This window comes from Hyla sarda, chromosome 1 (assembly GCF_029499605.1).
Source record: "Hyla sarda isolate aHylSar1 chromosome 1, aHylSar1.hap1, whole genome shotgun sequence".
NCBI lineage: Eukaryota > Metazoa > Chordata > Amphibia > Anura > Hylidae > Hyla > Hyla sarda.
The window spans coordinates 606,086,557-606,109,573 of NC_079189.1; the positions used below are offsets into that span (position 1 = coordinate 606,086,557).

The 23,017-nt window shown below is 44.0% G+C and overlaps 1 protein-coding gene across 1 annotated transcript in view; it reads left to right on the forward strand.

The window, feature by feature from the left end:
* The window catches only part of LOC130297924 (uncharacterized), a 95,047-nt gene that overhangs the window by 51,352 nt on the left and 20,678 nt on the right, over positions 1-23,017 (forward strand). Inside the window, exon 19 of the mRNA XM_056550810.1 lies at positions 587-1,869. Within this exon, the coding sequence (XP_056406785.1) occupies positions 587-1,869 (1,283 nt within the window). The remainder of the gene's footprint in view (positions 1-586; positions 1,870-23,017) is intronic.

Here is a 23,017-nt window from a genome sequence, read left to right on the forward strand (position 1 = left end):
ATCTTCTGGTCTGGTCTGTAAAAAAAAGTTTTAAAAAATTGAAAAATCCCCCTCCCCCAATAAAAATGTAATATGTCCCTTTTTCCCATTTTACCCCCAAGAAGTGTAAAAAAAAAAATAAAATAAACAAACATATTTGGTATGGCCACGTGCGTGAATGTCCGAACTATTAAAATATAATGATAATGATCCTGTTGCTGTTTTTTGTCACATTTTATTTAAAAAAAAAATGATAAAAAAAAATGAATAAAAGTTTTATATACACAATTTGGTATCAATAGAAAGTACAGATCACGGCACAATAAATGAGCCCTCATTTGCTAAATTGCGGTTTTCTTTTTAATGTCCCCACACAAATAGTATTTTTTTGGGTTGCGCCATACATTTTATGGTAAAATGAGTGATGTCATTACAAAAAACAAGCCCTCATACTCGTCTGTGGATGGAAATATAAAAAATAGTTCCAATTTTTATATGGCGAGGAGGAAAAAACAAAAATGCAAAAATAAAATTGGCCTGGTCCTTAAGGGGTTAAAGAAAACAAACAAAACAATATCTAAAACAATATCTACTTTAATCCTCACAGAAAATCCCAAATGTGATGAAGATGTGATGTTATCGCTGAATTATAAAGATGAAGATACCATGCAGCGCTACTCAGGAGATCATACACCACAACCTGTACTACATCACAGTACAGATCTATCATACAATCCGCCCGATCATCAGGAACCTTCTCCCGACCAATCACAAGTTGTTACCACAAGGACACAAGAGCAGAAAGGGGGGAAGTGTTCAGAATGTGGGAAATGTTTTTCACGTAAATCAGCTCTTGTTATGCATGAGAGAACTCACACAGGAGAGAAGCTGTATCCATGCTCAGAATGTGGGAAATGTTTTACAAATCCATCAAGTCTTGTTAAACATGAGAAAATTCACACAGGGGAGAAGCCATATTCATGTCCAGAATGTGAAAAATGTTTTACAGATAAATCTGCTCTGGCTAGACATAAAAGGATTCACACAGGGGAGAAGCCTCATTCATGTTCAGAATGTGGGAAATGTTTCATAGAGAAATCAAAGCTTGTTTTACATGAGAGAATTCACTCGGGAGAGAAGCCGTATTCATGTTCAGAGTGTGGGAAGTGTTTTATAGAGAAAGCGCAGCTTGTTGCACATAAGAGAGTTCATACAGGAGAGAAGCCGTATTCATGCCCAGAATGTGGGAAATATTTTACAAGTAAATCATATCTTGTTACACATGAGCGACATCACACAGGAGAGAAGCCATGTTCATGTTCAGAATGCGGGAAATGTTTTACAGTTAAATCTGCTCTGGCTAGACATGAGAGAATTCACACAGGAGAGAAGCCGTATTCATGTTCAGAATGTGGGAAGCGTTTTATAGAGAAAGCCCAGCTTGTTACACATGAGAGAGTTCATACAGGAGAGAAGCCGTATTCATGCCCAGAATGTGGGAAATGTTTTACACGTAAATCATATCTTGTTACACATGAGAGAAGTCACACAGGAGAGAAGCCGTTTTCATGTTCAGAATGTGGAAAGCATTTTATAAAGAAAGCCCAGCTTGTTACACATGAGAGAGTTCATACAGGAGAGAAGCCGTATTCATGCCCAGAATGTGGAAAATGTTTTACACGTAAATCATATCTTGTTACACATGAGAGAAGTCACACAGGAGAGAAGCCGTTTTCATGTTCAGAATGTGGGAGATGTTTTAGCAATAAATCATATCTTGTTAGACATGCGAGAATTCACACAGGAGAGAAGCCGCATTCATGTACAAAATGTGGGAAATGTTTTACAAGTAAAGCAGATCTTGCTAGACATGAGAGAAGTCACATGAGACAATGAATTTGGAAAAAAAAAAAAAACAGAATAATACCCCAGTCCAATGAGCATAATGTGACCATCTCCTTATTCAGTCCTGATTGTCCCTGATAGAAATGAAATGTGATGTAAGTCCTTTAGAACAGTAGACATGAGTGTCTCCTCTGGGGGGTTTACTGGATATCTATCCGGCCTCTTGAAGTTTTAAATATCTCAGAGCTCACAGAGTTTTCTTTGTTGACTTGTTTCTTCTTCTTCCCTAATTCTCTCCTCCTCATTGTTCTTCTTCCTAATCTCCAGTAATCTCACTGGACGCCCCCATCTATTCCTACAACACGATCACATAGAAATCTTCTCAGACCAGTTACACATAGTAATATCCAGGAAGCAGATGACTGGGGAATCATTCTGAACAGTCTGTGGTCATAGCTCCCGATGGATGATAGAGACATTATGTGTACGCCCATTATGTCACAATTATTAATAAACATTAGGAATGGCTGAAGATTTCATTCCAGGAGAAGCTATAATAAAAAGGAGAAGATATTATCAATATATCCTAAGATAATTCTTCCCTAAAGTTATTTACAAATGTCATAATAGAGGAATATTCTTGTATTAAACATTATTAACTCTCCTTGTGTTCTCATGTGAGATCAGATCATTGGATTCACCACGACTCTTATTTATCCACAAGATATTACAGTAAAACCTCCTCAGATGCTGCATTTATTAGAGATGTTCTGATACAGATATTGGTATCGACGCCGATTCCGTACATTTGCACAAGTACTTTTAATCATGTAAAGTTCCCCCATACCCAAAGACCATAACAATATGACAAATCCCTCTTGCCCCTCCTCTGTTCCGACGCTGAAGCCTCTGCATCTGTTGCTCTGTTATTCAGAGTGGTGCAGGACCTTCTCCTTCCCTATGTTATCCGGAGTGGTGCAGGATCTTCCCTACGTTATTCGGAGTGGTGCAGGACCTTCCCCTTCCCTACATTATCAGGAGTGGTGCAGGACCATCTTCTTCCCTACATTATCGGGAGTGGTGCAGGACCTTCTCCTTCCCTACATTATTCGGAGTGGTGCAGGACCTTCTCCTTCCCTATGTTATCCTAAGTGGTGAAGGACCTTCTTACCTACGTTATCCAGAGTGGTGTAGGACCTTCTCCTTCCCTACGTTATCCAGAGTGGTACAGGACCTTCTCCTTCCATACGTTATCCAAAATGGTGCAGGACCTTCTCCTTCCCTACTTTATTTGGAGTGGTGCAGGACCTTCTCCTTCCCTATGTTATCCTAAGTGGTGCAGGACCTTCTCCTTCCCTGCATTATCTGGAGTGGTGCAGGGCTTTCTCCTTCCCTTTGTTATTCAGAGTGGTACAGGACCTTTTCCTTCCCTATGTTATCCGGAGTGGTGCAGGACGGCGCATACTGAAAATGAGCCATGTTAGTGCGAGCAGGTCCTGCAGCTCTCCAGATAATGGAGCAACAGGTCCAGAGGCCTCAGAGTAGGAATGGAAGAGTTGGAATGGTAGGGCTTTTTTATTATTTTATTTTGAGGGGGACTCATTGGGGAGAACTAATGGAAACATCTACCTCAGTGTTTCCCAACCAGGGTTTTCCCAGCTGTTGAAAAACTACAACTCCTAGCATGTTATAAGTAGTTTTGCAACAGCTGGAGGCACCCTTGTTTGGAAACCTTGATCTACCTAAAAGGAGGTTCCCTACTTACCTGACTAACCAACCGCTGGGGATTTCTACACAAAAGGGGAGTGTTTCTTACTTACCTAGTCACAGGGGGCTAATACATACTAGGGAGAATTCCCTACCTTACTAGTCAGAGCTTCTACCTAATAGGGGGGATATGGACCTGAGGAAGAGAGTAGCATTGGGTGTGTTGTGGATGAACGGGGTAAAAAAGACTCCTCCAATTTGTAAAATTCCATTTTGGATTATATGTTATGGAAAAATAAAGACAGACATTATAAAGTATAATTGGTCCCACAAAAAACAAACCCTCATATGACATAGGAGAAATTTTTTAAACATAAATCACATATTGTTAGAATTCGAGTTCTGTGCCCATGGCAGAGGTCACAGAATGGAAAATTCGGATACTTCTCTGGCGCTCGCAGGATCCGTGTTGGTGGTCAATTAGGTGAGAGACCTCAGGTGTGGTAAATAATTCAGTCTTTATTGCTTCATAAAGGACAGACAACGCGTTTCGAGGGATCGCCCATCTTCCTCAGGTCATGGGTACAGAGACAAGTAACATAATGCTTTTTATATGCACAAAAAAAACACGAAAGAGCCCAGAATGTGGGCTGGTCGGGTGACGTCACTGACAGGTGTGCGTGTCAGGGAGGGGCAATGGAAAAGGTAAATAAAGATAAATAAAAAGACAATGAGCGAGATTTATCAAAACCTGTGCAGAGGGAAAGTTGCCCAGTTGCCCATAGCAACCAATCAGATCACTTCTTTCATTTTGCAGAGGCCTTGTTAAAAATGAAAGAAGCGAGCTGATTGGTTGCTATGGGCAACTGGGCAACTTTCCCTCTGCACAGTTTTTGATAAATCTCCCCCAATGTGCTTTGCAATGTTATAAATACTGTTTAGAAATGCTCATAATGTCATTGTTCTGTGAGTCTATAGCGGGGGGGAACAGGTGATTATGAGTTTTTCCGTGGTTGAGAGTCACTGGGTCCGGTACTGACGCTCCGTGCCGTCCGGACGTGGATGCGTGCTGGTACTGTATTCTGAGTATCCTTGGGGTCCCTGGTGGCTGTCGCCGTCTTCCTCTGCAGTTGGTAGGTTCTCGGGTCGGCGTGGGAGGGGCTGTGGAAGTATCTTGTAAGCCGCTGCAGTGCCCCTGTCCGCGGACCACCGCCGTCCCGCGCATGCGCAGACGGCCGTGTGTCAGCGGAGCAGTTCGCAGGTGAGGGAGGACTCTGGCTGGCAGTGATTTTGGTGTTGGCCGTATTACAACTGCTGCTTTGTCCTCGGGATGTGGAGCGGGACACATATATACAATAATGTATCAGAATGCCGTTTGGGTGCTGAAGGCGCGGTAACATTATCATTATCAATGATGGTGTAGGTGTCAGGGTACCACGTACTTACAGTGGCACATGAGGGGATTGTAGTATATTTTTATTTAAATTTTAGAAGAAAGTGGAGGGGACATACTGATATCATATGTGAATGGGATGGTGGGAAAGTGAGTGTACACAGGGAAAAAACACATTAGGCGTTTGTGGTGCAGACGTATAAGGTTTGGACGTTTGTCAGCGGTGGGAAGGTTTGTGTGTCTGGGTCGGTGGTATGGTTCGGCGCATTCAAGGAGGGGGTGAATGCCGAGGTGTGGTAATTGAGTGAACGTGGACCTTGTGGTGTGTGGTGCGAACCAGTCTATGGTGTCTGGGACGGGGAGGAAAATAGTATTCTGGGGGGATTAATGTATTAGTTCTGTTATTTCGTTCAGGCCCTGAGGCTGTAAGGAGTTCAGGCTGTAAATCCAAAACATCTCTTTTCTGACTAGTGCTTTGAATCTATTCAATTCTGCCCTAATGTTATTTACAAATGTCATATATAATAGAGGAATATTCTTGTATTAACCCTCCTTGTGTTCTCATGTGAGATCAGATCATTGGATTCACCCCGACTAGGGATCGACTGATTATCGGTATGGCCGATATTATCGACCGATAATCACGATTTTGGGCATTATCGGTATCGGCAATTACCTTGCCGATAAGCCGATAATGCCCCGCCCCCTGCATCTATTCAAACAAGCCTAAACCTACAATAACCCTGCTGCTACGGCACTATAAATGGCTCCAAGTGCCCAGGGGTATCATAAATAAAATAATATTATTATTACACATATACAGCTCTATTGTGTACACATACAGCTCAGCTACATGTACATTACACATATACAGCTCTACTGTGTACACATACAGCTCAGCTACATGTACATTACACATATACAGCTCTACTGTGTACACATACAGCTCAGCTACATGTACATTACACATATACAGCTCTACTGTGTACACATACAGCTCAGCTACATGTACATTACACATATACAGCTCTACTGTGTACACATACAGCTCAGCTACATGTACATTACACATATACAGCTCTACTGTGTACACATACAGCTCAGCTACATGTACAGTACACATATACAGCTCTACTGTGTACACATACAGCTCAGCTACATGTACATTACACATATACAGCACTACTGTGTACACATACAGCTCAGCTACATGTACATTACACATATACAGCTCTACTGTGTACACATACAGCTCAGCTACATGTACATTACACATATACAGCTCTACTGTGTACACATACAGCTCAGCTACATGCACATTACACATACAGCTCTACTGTGTACACATACAGCTCAGATACATGTACATTACTCATATACAGCTCTACTGTGTACACATACAGCTCAGCTACATGTACATTACTCATATACAGCTCTACTGTGTACACATACAGCTCAGCTACATGTACATTACACACAGCTCTACTGTGTACACATACAGCTCAGCTACATGCACATTACACATATACAGCTCTACTGTGTACACATACAGCTCAGATACATGTACATTACACATATACAGCTCTACTGTGTACACATACAGCTCAGCTACATGTACATTACACATACAGCTCTACTGTGTACACATACAGCTCAGATACATGTACATTACACATATACAGCTCTACTGTGTACACATACAGCTCAGCTACATGTACATTACACATATACAGCTCTACTGTGTACACATACAGCTCAGCTACATGTACATTACACATATACAGCTCTGCTGTGTACACATACAGCTCAGCTACATGCACATATACAGCTCTACTGTGTACACATACAGCTCAGCTACATGTACATTACACATATACAGCTCAGCTACATGTACATTACACATATACAGCTCAGCTACATGTACATTACACATATACAGCTCTACTGTGTACACATACAGCTCAGCTACATGTACATTACACATATACAGCTCTACTGTGTACACATACAGCTCAGCTACATGTACATTACACATATACAGCTCTACTGTGTACACATACAGCACAGCTACATGTACATTACACATATACAGCTCTACTGTGTACACATACAGCTCAGCTACATGCACATTACACATATACAGCACTACTGTGTACACATACAGCTCAGCTACATGTACATTACACATATACAGCACTACTGTGTACACATACAGCTCAGCTACATGTACATTACACATATACAGCTCTACTGTGTACACATACAGCTCAGCTACATGTACATTACACATATACAGCTCTACTGTGTACACATACAGCTCAGCTATATGTACATTACACATATACAGCTCTACTGTGTACACATACAGCTCAGCTATATGTACATTACACATATACAGCTCTACTGTGTACACATACAGCTCAGCTACATGCACATTACACATATACAGCTTTACTGTGTACACATACAGCTCAGCTACATGTACATTACACATATACGGCTCTACTGTGTACACATACAGCTCAGCTACATGTACATTACACATATACAGCACTACTGTGTACACATACAGCTCAGCTACATGTACATTACACATATACAGCTCTACTGTGTACACATACAGCTCAGCTACATGCACATTACACACAGCTCTACTGTGTACACATACAGCTCAGCTACATGTACATTACACATATACAGCTCTACTGTGTACACATACAGCTCAGCTACATGCACATTACACACAGCTCTACTGTGTACACATACAGCTCAGCTACATGTACATTACACATATACAGCTCTACTGTGTACACATACAGCTCAGCTACATGCACATTACACATATACAGCTCTACTGTGTACACATACAGCTCAGCTACATGTACATTACACATATACAGCTCTACTGTGTACACATACAGCTCAGCTACATGCACATTACACATATACAGCACTACTGTGTACACATACAGCTCAGCTACATGCACATTACACATATACAGCACTACTGTGTACACATACAGCTCAGCTACATGCACATTACACATATACAGCTCTACTGTGTACACATACAGCTCAGCTACATGTACATTACACATATACAGCACTACTGTGTACACATACAGCTCAGCTACATGTACATTACACATATACAGCTCTACTGTGTACACATACAGCTCAGCTACATGTACATTACACATATACAGCTCTACTGTGTACACATACAGCTCAGCTACATGCACATTACACATATACAGCTCTACTGTGTACACATACAGCTCAGCTACATGCACATTACACATATACAGCTCTACTGTGTACACATACAGCTCAGATACATGTACATTACACATATACAGCTCGACTGTGTACACATACAGCTCAGCTACATGCACATTACACATATACAGCTCTACTGTGTACACATACAGCTCAGCTACATGTACATTACACATATACAGCTCTACTGTGTACACATACAGCTCAGCTACATGTACATTACACATATACAGCTACTGTGTACACATACAGCTCAGCTACATGTACATTACACATATACAGCTCTACTGTGTACACATACAGCTCAGCTACATGTACATTACACATATACAGCTCTACTGTGTACACATACAGCTCAGCTACATGCACATTACACATATACAGCTCTACTGTGTACACATACAGCTCAGCTACATGCACATTACACATATACAGCTCTACTGTGTACACATACAGCTCAGCTACATGTACATTACACATATACAGCTCTACTGTGTACACATACAGCTCAGCTACATGTACATTACACATATACAGCTCTACTGTGTACACATACAGCACAGCTACATGTACATTACACATATACAGCTCTACTGTGTACACATACAGCTCAGCTACATGCACATTACACATATACAGCACTACTGTGTACACATACAGCTCAGCTACATGTACATTACACATATACAGCACTACTGTGTACACATACAGCTCAGCTACATGTACATTACACATATACAGCTCTACTGTGTACACATACAGCTCAGCTACATGTACATTACACATATACAGCTCTACTGTGTACACATACAGCTCAGCTATATGTACATTACACATATACAGCTCTACTGTGTACACATACAGCTCAGCTATATGTACATTACACATATACAGCTCTACTGTGTACACATACAGCTCAGCTACATGCACATTACACATATACAGCTCTACTGTGTACACATACAGCTCAGCTACATGTACATTACACATATACGGCTCTACTGTGTACACATACAGCTCAGCTACATGTACATTACACATATACAGCACTACTGTGTACACATACAGCTCAGCTACATGTACATTACACATATACAGCTCTACTGTGTACACATACAGCTCAGCTACATGCACATTACACACAGCTCTACTGTGTACACATACAGCTCAGCTACATGTACATTACACATATACAGCTCTACTGTGTACACATACAGCTCAGCTACATGCACATTACACACAGCTCTACTGTGTACACATACAGCTCAGCTACATGTACATTACACATATACAGCTCTACTGTGTACACATACAGCTCAGCTACATGCACATTACACATATACAGCTCTACTGTGTACACATACAGCTCAGCTACATGTACATTACACATATACAGCTCTACTGTGTACACATACAGCTCAGCTACATGCACATTACACATATACAGCACTACTGTGTACACATACAGCTCAGCTACATGCACATTACACATATACAGCACTACTGTGTACACATACAGCTCAGCTACATGCACATTACACATATACAGCTCTACTGTGTACACATACAGCTCAGCTACATGTACATTACACATATACAGCACTACTGTGTACACATACAGCTCAGCTACATGTACATTACACATATACAGCTCTACTGTGTACACATACAGCTCAGCTACATGTACATTACACATATACAGCTCTACTGTGTACACATACAGCTCAGCTACATGCACATTACACATATACAGCTCTACTGTGTACACATACAGCTCAGCTACATGCACATTACACATATACAGCTCTACTGTGTACACATACAGCTCAGATACATGTACATTACACATATACAGCTCTACTGTGTACACATACAGCTCAGCTACATGCACATTACACATATACAGCTCTACTGTGTACACATACAGCTCAGCTACATGTACATTACACATATACAGCTCTACTGTGTACACATACAGCTCAGCTACATGTACATTACACATATACAGCTACTGTGTACACATACAGCTCAGCTACATGTACATTACACATATACAGCTCTACTGTGTACACATACAGCTCAGCTACATGTACATTACACATATACAGCTCTACTGTGTACACATACAGCTCAGCTACATGCACATTACACATATACAGCTCTACTGTGTACACATACAGCTCAGCTACATGCACATTACACATATACAGCTCTACTGTGTACACATACAGCTCAGCTACATGTACATTACACATATACAGCTCTACTGTGTACACATACAGCTCAGCTACATGCACATTACACACAGCTCTGCTGCAGACATATATAACACACACATACACAGCTCTGCACCACGCACATCACACACACACAGCTCTGCTGCATACACATAACTTCAGCTCATCCAGCAGCGATCACAACCAGCACAGCAGAGTCCTGCATACACTGAGCAGATGAGCCTAGAGCAGCAGCCCCTGATCATGTGACTCCTCCACCTCCATGTGACTGATCATGTGATTGTGACATCACCACAGGTCCTGTAACAACAAGGAAACCTCATGGCTCCTCTACAGATACAGGTATAGTATATATCATGTTGGGGATTTATTATTGTGTAACACAGACTGTGTCTCTTGTGCACCAGTTATCCCGGACCCCACAGCTTCATGAGAGTTTGAGAAAAGAGGGAGTGTACTCGGGTTTATAAAGCCATCAGAAATGTTGGGGCCCCCAATAACACCACTATACACAGACCAGTATAACCAATAACATCACTATACACAGACCAGTATAACCAATAACATTACTATACACAGACCAGTATAACCAATAACATCACTATACACAGACCAGTATCACCAATAACATCACTATACACAGACCAGTATAACCAATAACATCACTATACACAGACCAGTATAACCCATAACACCACTATACACAGACCAGTATAACCAATAACATCACTATACACAGACCAGTATAACCAATAACATCACTATACACAGACCAGTATAACCAATAACACCACTATACACAGACCAGTATAACCAATAACATCACTATACACAGACCAGTATAACCAATAACATCACTATACACAGACCAGTATCACCAATAACACCACTATACACAGACCAGTATAACCAATAACACCACTATACACAGACCAGTATAACCAATAACATCACTATACACAGACCAGTATAACCAATATCATCACTATACACAGACCAGTATAACCAATAGCACCACTATACACAGACCAGTATAACCAATAACACCACTATACACAGACCAGTATAACCAATAACACCACTATACACAGACCAATATAACCAATAACATCACTATACACAGACCAGTATAACCAATAACATCACTATACACAGACCAGTATAACCAATAACATCACTATACACAGACCAGTATAACCAATATCATCACTATACACAGACCAGTATAACCAATAACATCACTATACACAGACCAGTATAACCAATAACATTACTATACACAGACCAGTATAACTAATAACATCACTATACACAGACCAGTATCACCAATAACATCACTATACACAGACCAGTATAACCAATAACATTACTATACACAGACCAGTATAACTAATAACATCACTATACACAGACCAGTATCACCAATAACATCACTATACACAGACCAGTATCACCAATAACATCACTATACACAGACCAGTATAACCAATAACACCACTATACACAGACCAGTATAACCGATAACATCACTATACACAGAGCAGTATAACCAATAACACAACTATACACAGACCAGTATCACCAATAACATCACTATACACAGACCAGTATAACCAATAACACAACTATACACAGACCAGTATCACCAATAACATCACTATACACAGACCAGTATAACCAATAACACCTCTATACACAGACCAGTATAACCGATAACACCACTATACACAGACCAGTATAACCAATAACACCACTATACACAGACCAGTATAACCAATAACACCACTACACACAGACCAGTATAACCAATATCACCACTATACACAGACCAGTATAACCAATAACACCACTATACACAGACCAGTATCACCAATAACATCACTATACACAGACCAGTATCACCAATAACATCACTATACACAGACCAGTATAACCAATAACATCACTATACACAGACCAGTATAACCAATAACATCACTATACACAGACCAGTATAACCAATAACATTACTATACACAGACCAGTATAACTAATAACATCACTATACACAGACCAGTATCACCAATAACATCACTATACACAGACCAGTATAACCAATAACACCACTATACACAGACCAATATAACCAATAACACCACTATACACAGACCAGTATAACCAATAACACCACTATACACAGACCAGTATCACCAATAACATCACTATACACAGACCAGTATAACCAATATCATCACTATACACAGACCAGTATAACCAATAACATCACTATACACAGACCAGTATAACCAATAACATCACTATACACAGACCAGTATAACCAATAACATCACTATACACAGACCAGTATAACCAATAACACCACTATACACAGACCAGTATAACCAATAACATCACTATACACAGACCAGTATCACCAATAACATCACTATACACAGACCAGTATAACCAATAACCTCACTATACACAGACCAGTATAACCAATAACATCACTATACACAGACCAGTATAACCAATAACACCTCTATACACAGACCAGTATAACCAATAACACCACTATACACAGACCAGTATGACCAATAACATCACTATACACAGACCAGTATAACCAATAACACCACTATACACAGACCAGTATAACCAATAACATCACTATACACAGTACACAGACCAGTATAACCAATAACATCACTATACACAGTACACAGACCAGTATAACCAATAACATCACTATACACAGACCAGTATAACCAATATCTCCACTATACACAGACCAGTATCACCAATAACACCACTATACACAGACCAATATAACCAATAACATCACTATACACAGACCAGTATAACCAATAACATCACTATACACAGACCAGTATAACCAATAACATCACTATACACAGACCAGTATAACCAATAACATCACTATACACAGACCAGTATAACCAATATCATCACTATACACAGACCAGTATAACCAATAACACCACTATACACAGACCAGTATAACCAATAACACCACTATACACAGACCAGTATAACCGATAACATCACTATACACAGAGCAGTATAACCGATAACACCTCTATACACAGACCAGTATAACCGATAACACCACTATACACAGACCAGTATAACCAATAACACCACTATACACAGACCAGTATAGCCAATAACACCACTACACACAGACCAGTATAACCAATATCACCACTATACACAGACCAGTATAACCAATAACACCACTATACACAGACCAGTATCACCAATAACATCACTATACACAGACCAGTATCACCAATAACATCACTATACACAGACCAGTATAACCAATAACACCACTATACACAGACCAGTATCACCAATAACATCACTATACACAGACCAGTATAACCAATAACACCACTATACACAGACCAGTATAACCAATAACATCACTATGCACAGACCAGTATAACCGATAACATCACTATACACAGAGCAGTATAACCAATAACATCACTATACACAGACCAGTATAACCAATAACACCACTATACACAGACCAGTATAACCAATAACATCACTATACACAGACCAGTATCACCAATAACATCACTATACACAGACCAGTATAACCACTAACATCACTATACACAGACCAGTATAACCACTAACATCACTATACACAGACCAGTATAACCAATAACATAACTATTCACAGACCAGTATAACCACTAACATCACTATAAACAGACCAGTATCACCAATAACAACTCTATACACAGACCAGTATAACCAATAACACCACTATACACAGACCAGTATAACCAATAACACCACTATACACAGACCAGTATAACCAATAACACCACTATACACAGACCAGTATCACCAATAACATCACTATACACAGACCAGTATCACCAATAACACCACTTTACACAGACCAGTATAACCAATAACATCACTATTCACAGACCAGTATAACCACTAACATCACTATACACAGACCAGTATCACCACTAACATCACTATAAACAGACCAGTATCACCAGAGTGTCCCTATCAGCCCGACAGAGCAGCCAGGATAATAAAAAAAAAAATTTTTAGACACTGCAATCAACTTTGATTGTAGCATCTAAAGAGTTAATGCCGTACATCATGGTGAAAAGTGATGTCTGGCATTAGCCACGGGTCCTGGCTGCTGATCAGCTGGGACCATACCGCTATGACGCTGACCGCATTGCATAGAACGGGAGTGGGCGCAGGGTGTACATTTACGCCTTGTGTCCTTAAAGGAAAACTGTCAACCTGTTCACCCACACTAAATCCAATACACTGGGTTATAATGCGGGCGAACAGGAGTCCAGCGAGGGGTCACTTACTTAAATATGTCCAGTAGATCCTGAGATATGTCCCTCAGAAGATCCTCTGTTGAATTCAGTGAATCGCACACAGGGGGCGGGGCCCGTTGACTTAATGTGGTGAGGGTGTTGGAAGAGCAGATGTTGTTAACCCTTAGGGCAGATGGTATTAACCCTATGAGTTTGTGACGCCAGGGCATGGTTATCTTCTACACCACCCGAGGTATAGCTGCTGGTTCCTGGGCCAGGCGTAGGGCAAATCACTCCGATGCAAGGTTACGGAACAACAGCATTTTACTGAGGCAGACGAGGTGTATAAGTCTTTTCCACTCAATTTAGGCCCAAGGAGATGCTCAGTGAACTATAGGGAGCTTGTTGGCTCACTGGGACTTGTAATGGACTTGGACTGAATTGTGCAACCCACGCTGACTTTAGTGACTTGACAAACTTGACTATGTTAACCAGACTTGTCCCCTGTATTTGTGCTTACTAGGGATCAACCGATATAGTTTTTTTTAGGGCCGATACCGATAATCGGTGGAGGTTGGGCCGATAGCCGATAACTTATACCGATATTCCGGTATAAGTTATCGGCTATTTAACCCCCCGCGACACCGCTGCAGATCATTAATTTAAAGCGAGCGCTTTAAATCAATGCACTGCAGTGGCTTTTGCTTTGCCATAGGCCGCCGCCGCCACCCGCTTCTCTCCCCTACCTGTCAGGTTGGTCCGGGCCATCCTTCTTTCCTTCCTGTAGTGTCCGGCGGCATTCCGGGTGGAGGGTGCACCGGTCCGGGCTGTCCTTCTTCTCCGGCGTTCCTCTTCTCCACTCCGGGCAGGCACAGGCCTAGTACGCTGCATAGACGCCGCTACGCAGTGACGCACCTGACGTCACGGCGTAGCGGCGTCTATGCAGCATACTAGGCCGGAGTCTGCCCGGAGTGGAGAAGAGGACCCCAGGAGAAGGACAGCCCGGACCGGTGCACCCTCCACCCGGAATTGCGCCGGACACTACAGGAAGGCCCGGACCACCCCCATTACGGGTAAGTTTATTTATTTTATTTATTTATTGACTCGGAGGGTGGGGGAGGGGCCCGACCGGTATAGCGGTATGGGCAAAAATCCATACCGGTATACCGCCCAGCACTACGGTGGGGGGTGCGACGCGGTAGGTCGGGGGGGACGGTCGCTGTGCGGCGGGTCGGGGGGGGCGGGGCGGTGTGGGGGGCGTGGCATTATCGGCTTATCGGCAAGGTAATTGCCGATACTGATAATGCCCAAAATCGTGATTATCGGCCGATAATATCGGCCATACCGATAATCGGTCGATCCCTAGTGCTCACCGCCAGGCTTTGACTTTCACCTGCAGAGGTTAATGTGTAGTAGCGGCAAGGCTGCGTGACTAGGCCCTGGCCTCCCTCAGGAACAGCAGACAACTTCTCAGGTCTTCACTTGGCTGTGCCTCAGCTAAGACTCAACTCAGAACTGACTAGGCTAGCTCCTCCCAGCTATATATAGGAGCAATTTGGAGGAATCCCATAGGTCACAAACAAGTCACCTGTTCACCTTGCACCTTCCTTGGTAACATAGGCCTTGACAACAAAGATTTAAAGCAACAGAGGCATACAAATACAGCACTGTTACGCCGAGCGCTCCGGGTCCCCGCTCCTCCCCGGAGCGCTCACAGCGTTCTCCTACTCGCAGCGCCGAGCCGAGCGCTTCGATAATGTCCCTAGCCGGGATGCGATGCGGGACGCGCCCGCTCGCGATGCGCATCCCGACACGCTTACCAGACCCGCTCCCCGTCTGTGCTGTCCCGGTTCTTTGCGATTTAAAGGGCCGGTGCGCCACTGATTGGCGCATGGCTTTTAATTAGTATGTTCACCTGTGCACTTCCCTATTTTACCTCACTTCCCCTGCACTTCCTTGCCGGATCTTGTTACCATTGTGCCAGTGAAAGCGTTCCTTGTGTATCCCTAGCCAGTGTTCCAGAGCTCTTGCCGTTGCCCCTGACTACGATCCTTGCTGCCTGCCCTGACCTTCTGCTACGTCTGACTCTGCTCTTGCCTAATCCCTTGTACCGCGCCTATCTCAGCAGTCAGAGAGGTTGAGCCGTTGCCGGTGGATACGACCTGGTTGCTACCGCCGCTGCAAGACCATCCCGCTTTGCGGCGGGCTCTGGTGAAAACCAGTAGCAACTTAGAACCGGTCCACCGACACGGTCCACGCCATTCCCTCTCTGGCACAGAGGATCCACCTCCAGCCTGCCGAATCCTGACAGTAGATCCGGCCATGGATCCCGCTGAGGTCCCGCTGCCAGTTGTTGCTGACCTTACCACTGTGGTCGCCCAGCAGTCGCAACAGATAGCGCAACAAGGTCACCAGCTGTCTCAACTGACTGTGATGCTACAGCAGCTGCTACCACAGCTTCAGCAACCATCTCCTCCGCCAGCTCCTGCACCTCCTCCGCAGCGAGTGGCCGCATCCAGCCTCCGTTTATCATTGCCGGACAAGTTTGATGGGGACTCTAAACTTTGCCGTGGTTTTCTCTCACAATGTTCCCTGCATTTGGAGATGATGTTGGACCAATTTCCAACTGAAAGGTCAAAGGTGGCTTTCGTGGTTAGTCACCTGTCTGGGAAAGCCCTGTCATGGGCCACACCGCTCTGGGACCGCAATGATCCTGTCACTGCCTCTGTACACTCTTTCTTTGCGGAGATTCGTAGTGTCTTCGAGGAACCAGCCCGAGCCTCTTCTGCCGAGACTGCCCTGCTGAACCTGGTCCAGGGTAATTCTTCAGTAGGCGAGTACGCCATCCAATTCCGTACTCTCGCCTCCGAATTGTCCTGGAATAACGAGGCCCTCTGCGCGACCTTCAAAAAAGGCCTATCCAGTAACATCAAAGATGTGCTGGCCGCACGAGAAATCCCTGCTAACCTGCATGAACTTACTCATCTTGCCACCCGCATTGACATGCGTTTTTCCGAAAGACGTCGGGAGCTCCGCCAGGATATGGACTTTGTTCACACGAGGCGGTTTCTCTCCCCGGCTCCTCTCTTCTCTGGTCCGCTGCAATCTGTTCCTGGGCCTTCCGCCGTGGAGGCCATGCAAGCATACCGGTCTCGCCTGACACCTCAAGAGAGGACACGCCGCCGCAATGAGAACCTATGCCTGTACTGTGCCAGTACCGAACACTTCTTGAAAGATTGCCCTATCCGACCTCCACGTCAGGAAAGACGCACTCCGATTCTGCAGAAAGGTGAGACAGCTCTAGGGGTGAACTCTGCTTCTCCACGTCTTACTGCGCCTGTGCGGATTTCTTCTTCTAACTTCTCCTTCTCAGCTGTGGCCTTCTTGGATTCCGGATCTGCAGGAAATTTTATTTTGGCCTCCTTTGTCAACAGGTTCAACATCCCAGTGACCAGTCTCACCAGACCCCTCTACATCGCCTCTGTTAATGGTGAAAGATTGGACTGTACCATGCGGTACCGCACAGAACCCCTCTTAATGTGCATTGGACCCCATCACGAAAAAATTTAATTTCTGGTACTTTCTAACTGCACCTCTGAAATTCTTCTTGGACTACCGTGGCTGCAACGCCATTCCCCTACCCTTGACTGGACCACCGGGGAAATCAAGAACTGGGGTACTTCTTGCCACAAAAAATGCCTTATGTCTGCTCCCAGTCCTGCCAGTCAAAACCCTATAGCTTCTCCGATACCAGGTCTCCCCAAGGCCTATCTGGACTATGCTGATGTTTTTTGCAAAAAACAAGCAGAGACTTTGCCTCCTCACAGGCCTTATGACTGTCCTATTGATCTCCTCCCTGGTACCACTCCACCCCGGGGCAGGATCTATCCTCTGTCTGCTCCGGAAACAGTTGCCATGACGGAGTACATCCAAGAGAATTTAAAAAGGGGATTTATCCGCAAGTCTTCCTCCCCTGCCGGAGCAGGGTTCTTCTTTGTCTCCAAAAAAGACGGTTCCTTACGACCTTGCATTGATTACCGCGGTCTTAATAAAATCACTATAAAAAACCGCTATCCCCTGCCTCTTATCTCGGAACTCTTTGATCGCCTACGTGGCGCCAACATCTTTACCAAATTGGATTTAAGAGGTGCATATAATCTCATCCGCATCAGGGAAGGGGACGAGTGGAAGACCGCGTTTAACACCAGAGATGGACACTTTGAATATCTGGTTATGCCCTTTGGGCTTTGCAACGCCCCTGCTGTCTTCCAGGACTTTGTAAATGAAATTTTTCGTGATTTACTATATACCTGTGTTGTAGTCTACCTGGACGATATTTAGATTTTTTCTTCTAACCTAGAAGAACACCGCCGGCATGTCCGCATGGTTCTTCAGAGACTCCGGGACAATCAGTTATATGCTAAGATGGAGAAATGTCTCTTTGAATGCCAATCTCTTCCCTTCCTAGGATACTTAGTCTCTGGCCAGGGACTCCAAATGGACCAGGACAAACTATCAGCCGTGTTGGATTGGCCACGCCCCTCCGGACTCCGTGCTATCCAACGTTTCTTGGGGTTTGCGAATTACTACAGACAATTTATTCCACATTTTTCCACCATTGTGGCCCCAATTGTGGCCCTAACTAAGAAAAACGCCAATCCTAAGTCCTGGCCTCCTCAAGCGGAAGAGGCGTTCAACCGTCTCAAAACTGCCTTTTCGTCTGCTCCCGTACTCTCCAGACCTGATCCATCTAAACCCTTCTCACTGGAGGTAGACGCCTCCTCGGTGGGAGCTGGAGCTGTACTCCTGCAGAAAAATTCTTCCGGACATGGTGTTACTTGTGGTTTCTTTTCTAGGACCTTCTCTCCGGCTGAGAAAAACTACTCCATTGGTGATCGAGAACTACTGGCCATAAAACTGGCCCTTGAGGAATGGAGGCACCTGCTGGAGGGGTCCAAATACCCAGTTATTATATACACTGATCACAAGAATCTCTCTTATCTTCAGTCTGCCTAACGGCCGAACCCTCGCCAGGCTAGATGATCGTTGTTCTTTGCCCGTTTTAACTTTGAGATTCATTTTCGCCCCGCTGACAAGAACATTAGGGCTGACACCCTATCTCGCTCCTCGGATGCCTCTGAAATAGAGACCTCCCTGCAACACATTATTTCTCCTGACTGTCTGATCTCTGCTTCCCCAGCTTCCATCAGACAAACTCCTCCCGGAAAGACCTTCGTCCCTCCACGCCAGCGCCTCAGGATTCTCAGGTGGGGACACTCCTTACATCTCGCCGGCCATGCTGGCGTCAAAAAATCCGTCCAGCTCATCTCTCGTTTTTATTGGTGGCCTACCCTGGAAGCAGATGTGGCTGAGTTTGTTCGGGCTTGTACGGTCTGTGCCCGGGATAAGACTCCTCGCCAGAAGCTTGCCGGTCTTCTTCATCCTCTGCCTGTTCCTGAGCTACCATGGACTCAGATTGCTATGGACTTTATTACTGACTTACCTTTATCCCATGGCAACACAGTTATTTGGGTGGTCGTTGATCGTTTCTCCAAGATGGCACATTTTATCCCTCTTCCAGGTCTTCCTTCTGCGTCACAGTTGGCGAAACAATTTTTTGTGCACATTTTTCGCCTTCACGGGCTTCCTACGCATATTGTCTCGGATAGAGGCGTTCAATTTGTGTCTAAATTCTGGAGGGCCCTCTGTAATCAGCTTAAAATCAAATTAAACTTCTCGTCTTCCTATCATCCCCAATCCAATGGGCAAGTGGAGAGAGTTAATCAGGTTCTTGGTGACTATTTGCAACATTTTGTTTCCTCCCGCCAGGATGATTGGGCCGATCTCCTACCATGGACCGAATTCTCGTACAATTTCAAAGTCTCTGAGTCCTCCGCTAAATCCCCATTCTTTGTGGTGTACGGCCGTCACCCTCTTCCCCCCTCCCCACTCCCACGCCTTCTGGTTTGCCCGCTGTTGATGAGGTGACTCGGGACTTCTCCAACATCTGGAAAGAGACTCAAAAATCTCTCATATAGGCCTCATCCCGGATGAAAAAATATGCTGATAAAAAAAGAAGAACCCCTCCTGTCTTTTCTCCTGGAGACAAAGTGTGGCTCTCCGCCAAGTATATCCACTTCCGTGTCCCCAGTTATAAACTGGGACCACGTTATCTTGGACCTTTTAAAATCAAATGCCAAATCAACCCTGTCTCCTACAAACTCCTTCTTCCTCCTTCTCTCCTCCAATGCTTTTCATGTCTCTCTCCTTAAACCACTTATCCTTAACCGCTTCTCTCATAAGGTTGTTACTCCTACTCCTGTCTCCGGGTCCTCTGACATCTTCTCGGTTAAAGAAATTCTGGCATCCAAGACGGTCAGAGGTAAAAAAAAAATTCTTGTAGATTGGGAGAATTGCGGTCCGGAGGAGAGGTCGTGGGAACCTGAGGACAACATCCTTGACAAGGACCTTATCTATAAATTTTCGGGTTCTAAAAAGAGGGGGAGACCCAAGGGGGGGTACTGTTACGCCGAGCGCTCCGGGTCCCCGCTCCTGCCCGGAGCGCTCACAGCGTTCTCCTACTCGCAGCGCCCCGGTCAGACCCGCTGACCAGGTGCGCTGCGATAATGTCCCTAGCCGGGATGCGATTCGCTCGCGATGTGCGCCCGCTCGCGATGCGCATCCCGACACGCTTACCAGACCCGCTCCCCGTCTGTGCTGTCCCGGCGCGCGCGGCCCCGCTCCCTAGGGTGCACGTGCGCCGGTTCTTTGCGATTTAAAGGGCCGGTGCGCCACTGATTGGCGCATGGCTTTTAATTAGTATGTTCATCTGTGCACTTCCCTATTTTACTTCACTTCCCCTGCACTTCCTTGCCGGATCTTGTTGCCATTGTGCCAGTGAAAGCGTTCCTTGTGTATCCCTAGCCAGTGTTCCAGACCTCTTGCCGTTGCCCCTGACTACGATCCTTGCTGCCTGCCCTGACCTTCTGCTACGTCCGACTCTGCTCATGCCTAATCCCTTGTACCGCGCCTATCTCAGCAGTCAGAGAGGTTGAGCCGTTGCCGGTGGATACGACCTGGTTGCTACCGCCGCTGCAAGACCATCCCGCTTTGCGGCGGGCTCTGGTGAAAACCAGTAGCAACTTAGAACCGGTCCACCGACACGGTCCACGCCAATCCCTCTCTGGCACAGAGGATCCACCTCCAGCCTGCCGAATCCTGAAAGGGAAGCCGCCACACAGGACGGGGAGGTATACAGAACAACAACTCCTGTACTGGGCCACCACAAACTCCCCCTCTTAAAAGAAGCCGTCCTTGGCGAATCATCCTGAAGGGCGGATGACATGAAGTGACCATTGGGGCCACACAATAGTAGGAATAAACAAAAACAGTTCCTCGGGCATTGATCCAATGTCCTTCACAGGGCCGGTAACAGGGATAGAGTTCATGGGGCATTATCGTTAAATGTCCTGACATACTCATATAGAGAACCAGGATGCAACCATCTAGACAACAAGTAGTTTGTGTTGGATTAATTGTCCTGGTAACTGCATTGGGGCGGATCGGGCTGCCTGATGCTTTCTACCCAGATGCCTGTGCTAACGGGGCCCATCGGCTTGTTTTGCTACTTTTCCCCATAACAAAAGATTAATAATTATACTGACCTTACATATTTTACAGTAGACAACAATAGCATATATACAATACTTTTCTACCTTATGTGCTGGTTCAGGCGATCAGGTACTTTCTGTGGCCACTCAGAAAAGTCCTGTGCACAGTGGACAGGAAAACAGTAAGTATTAGACAGAATATATTTTATATACTGACGTGGACTAAAGTATATAGGTATATTGACTATAAGTTAACAGTCCTCTCTTAAAACTATACATGACTACTCTCTGTACACAAAATTTAGAAGTAAATATACGTGTTTTTAGGACTAGACAATTCTCACGTATTAGTATGTTTTTACTATTGACTATTGTGTACATATGTGATTTACTCTCTATTATATACATTAATGCTATCTACATTAGCTTAGTGCATTTTATGGCAATGAAATTTATATATATATAAAATTCCTTTTTGTACAGGAAAGGAAAACATTAGACACAATAGACATCTGCATAAACATTTTATGAACACTTTATTACAATGTAACCCCAGCGAATCAACTTCTAATCACTAGTAGATAATGCATACATTTGTGCAAGAGACAGCAAAACAATATATTGCTCTTTTATGGGAAATTTTAGTACCGCTCTACA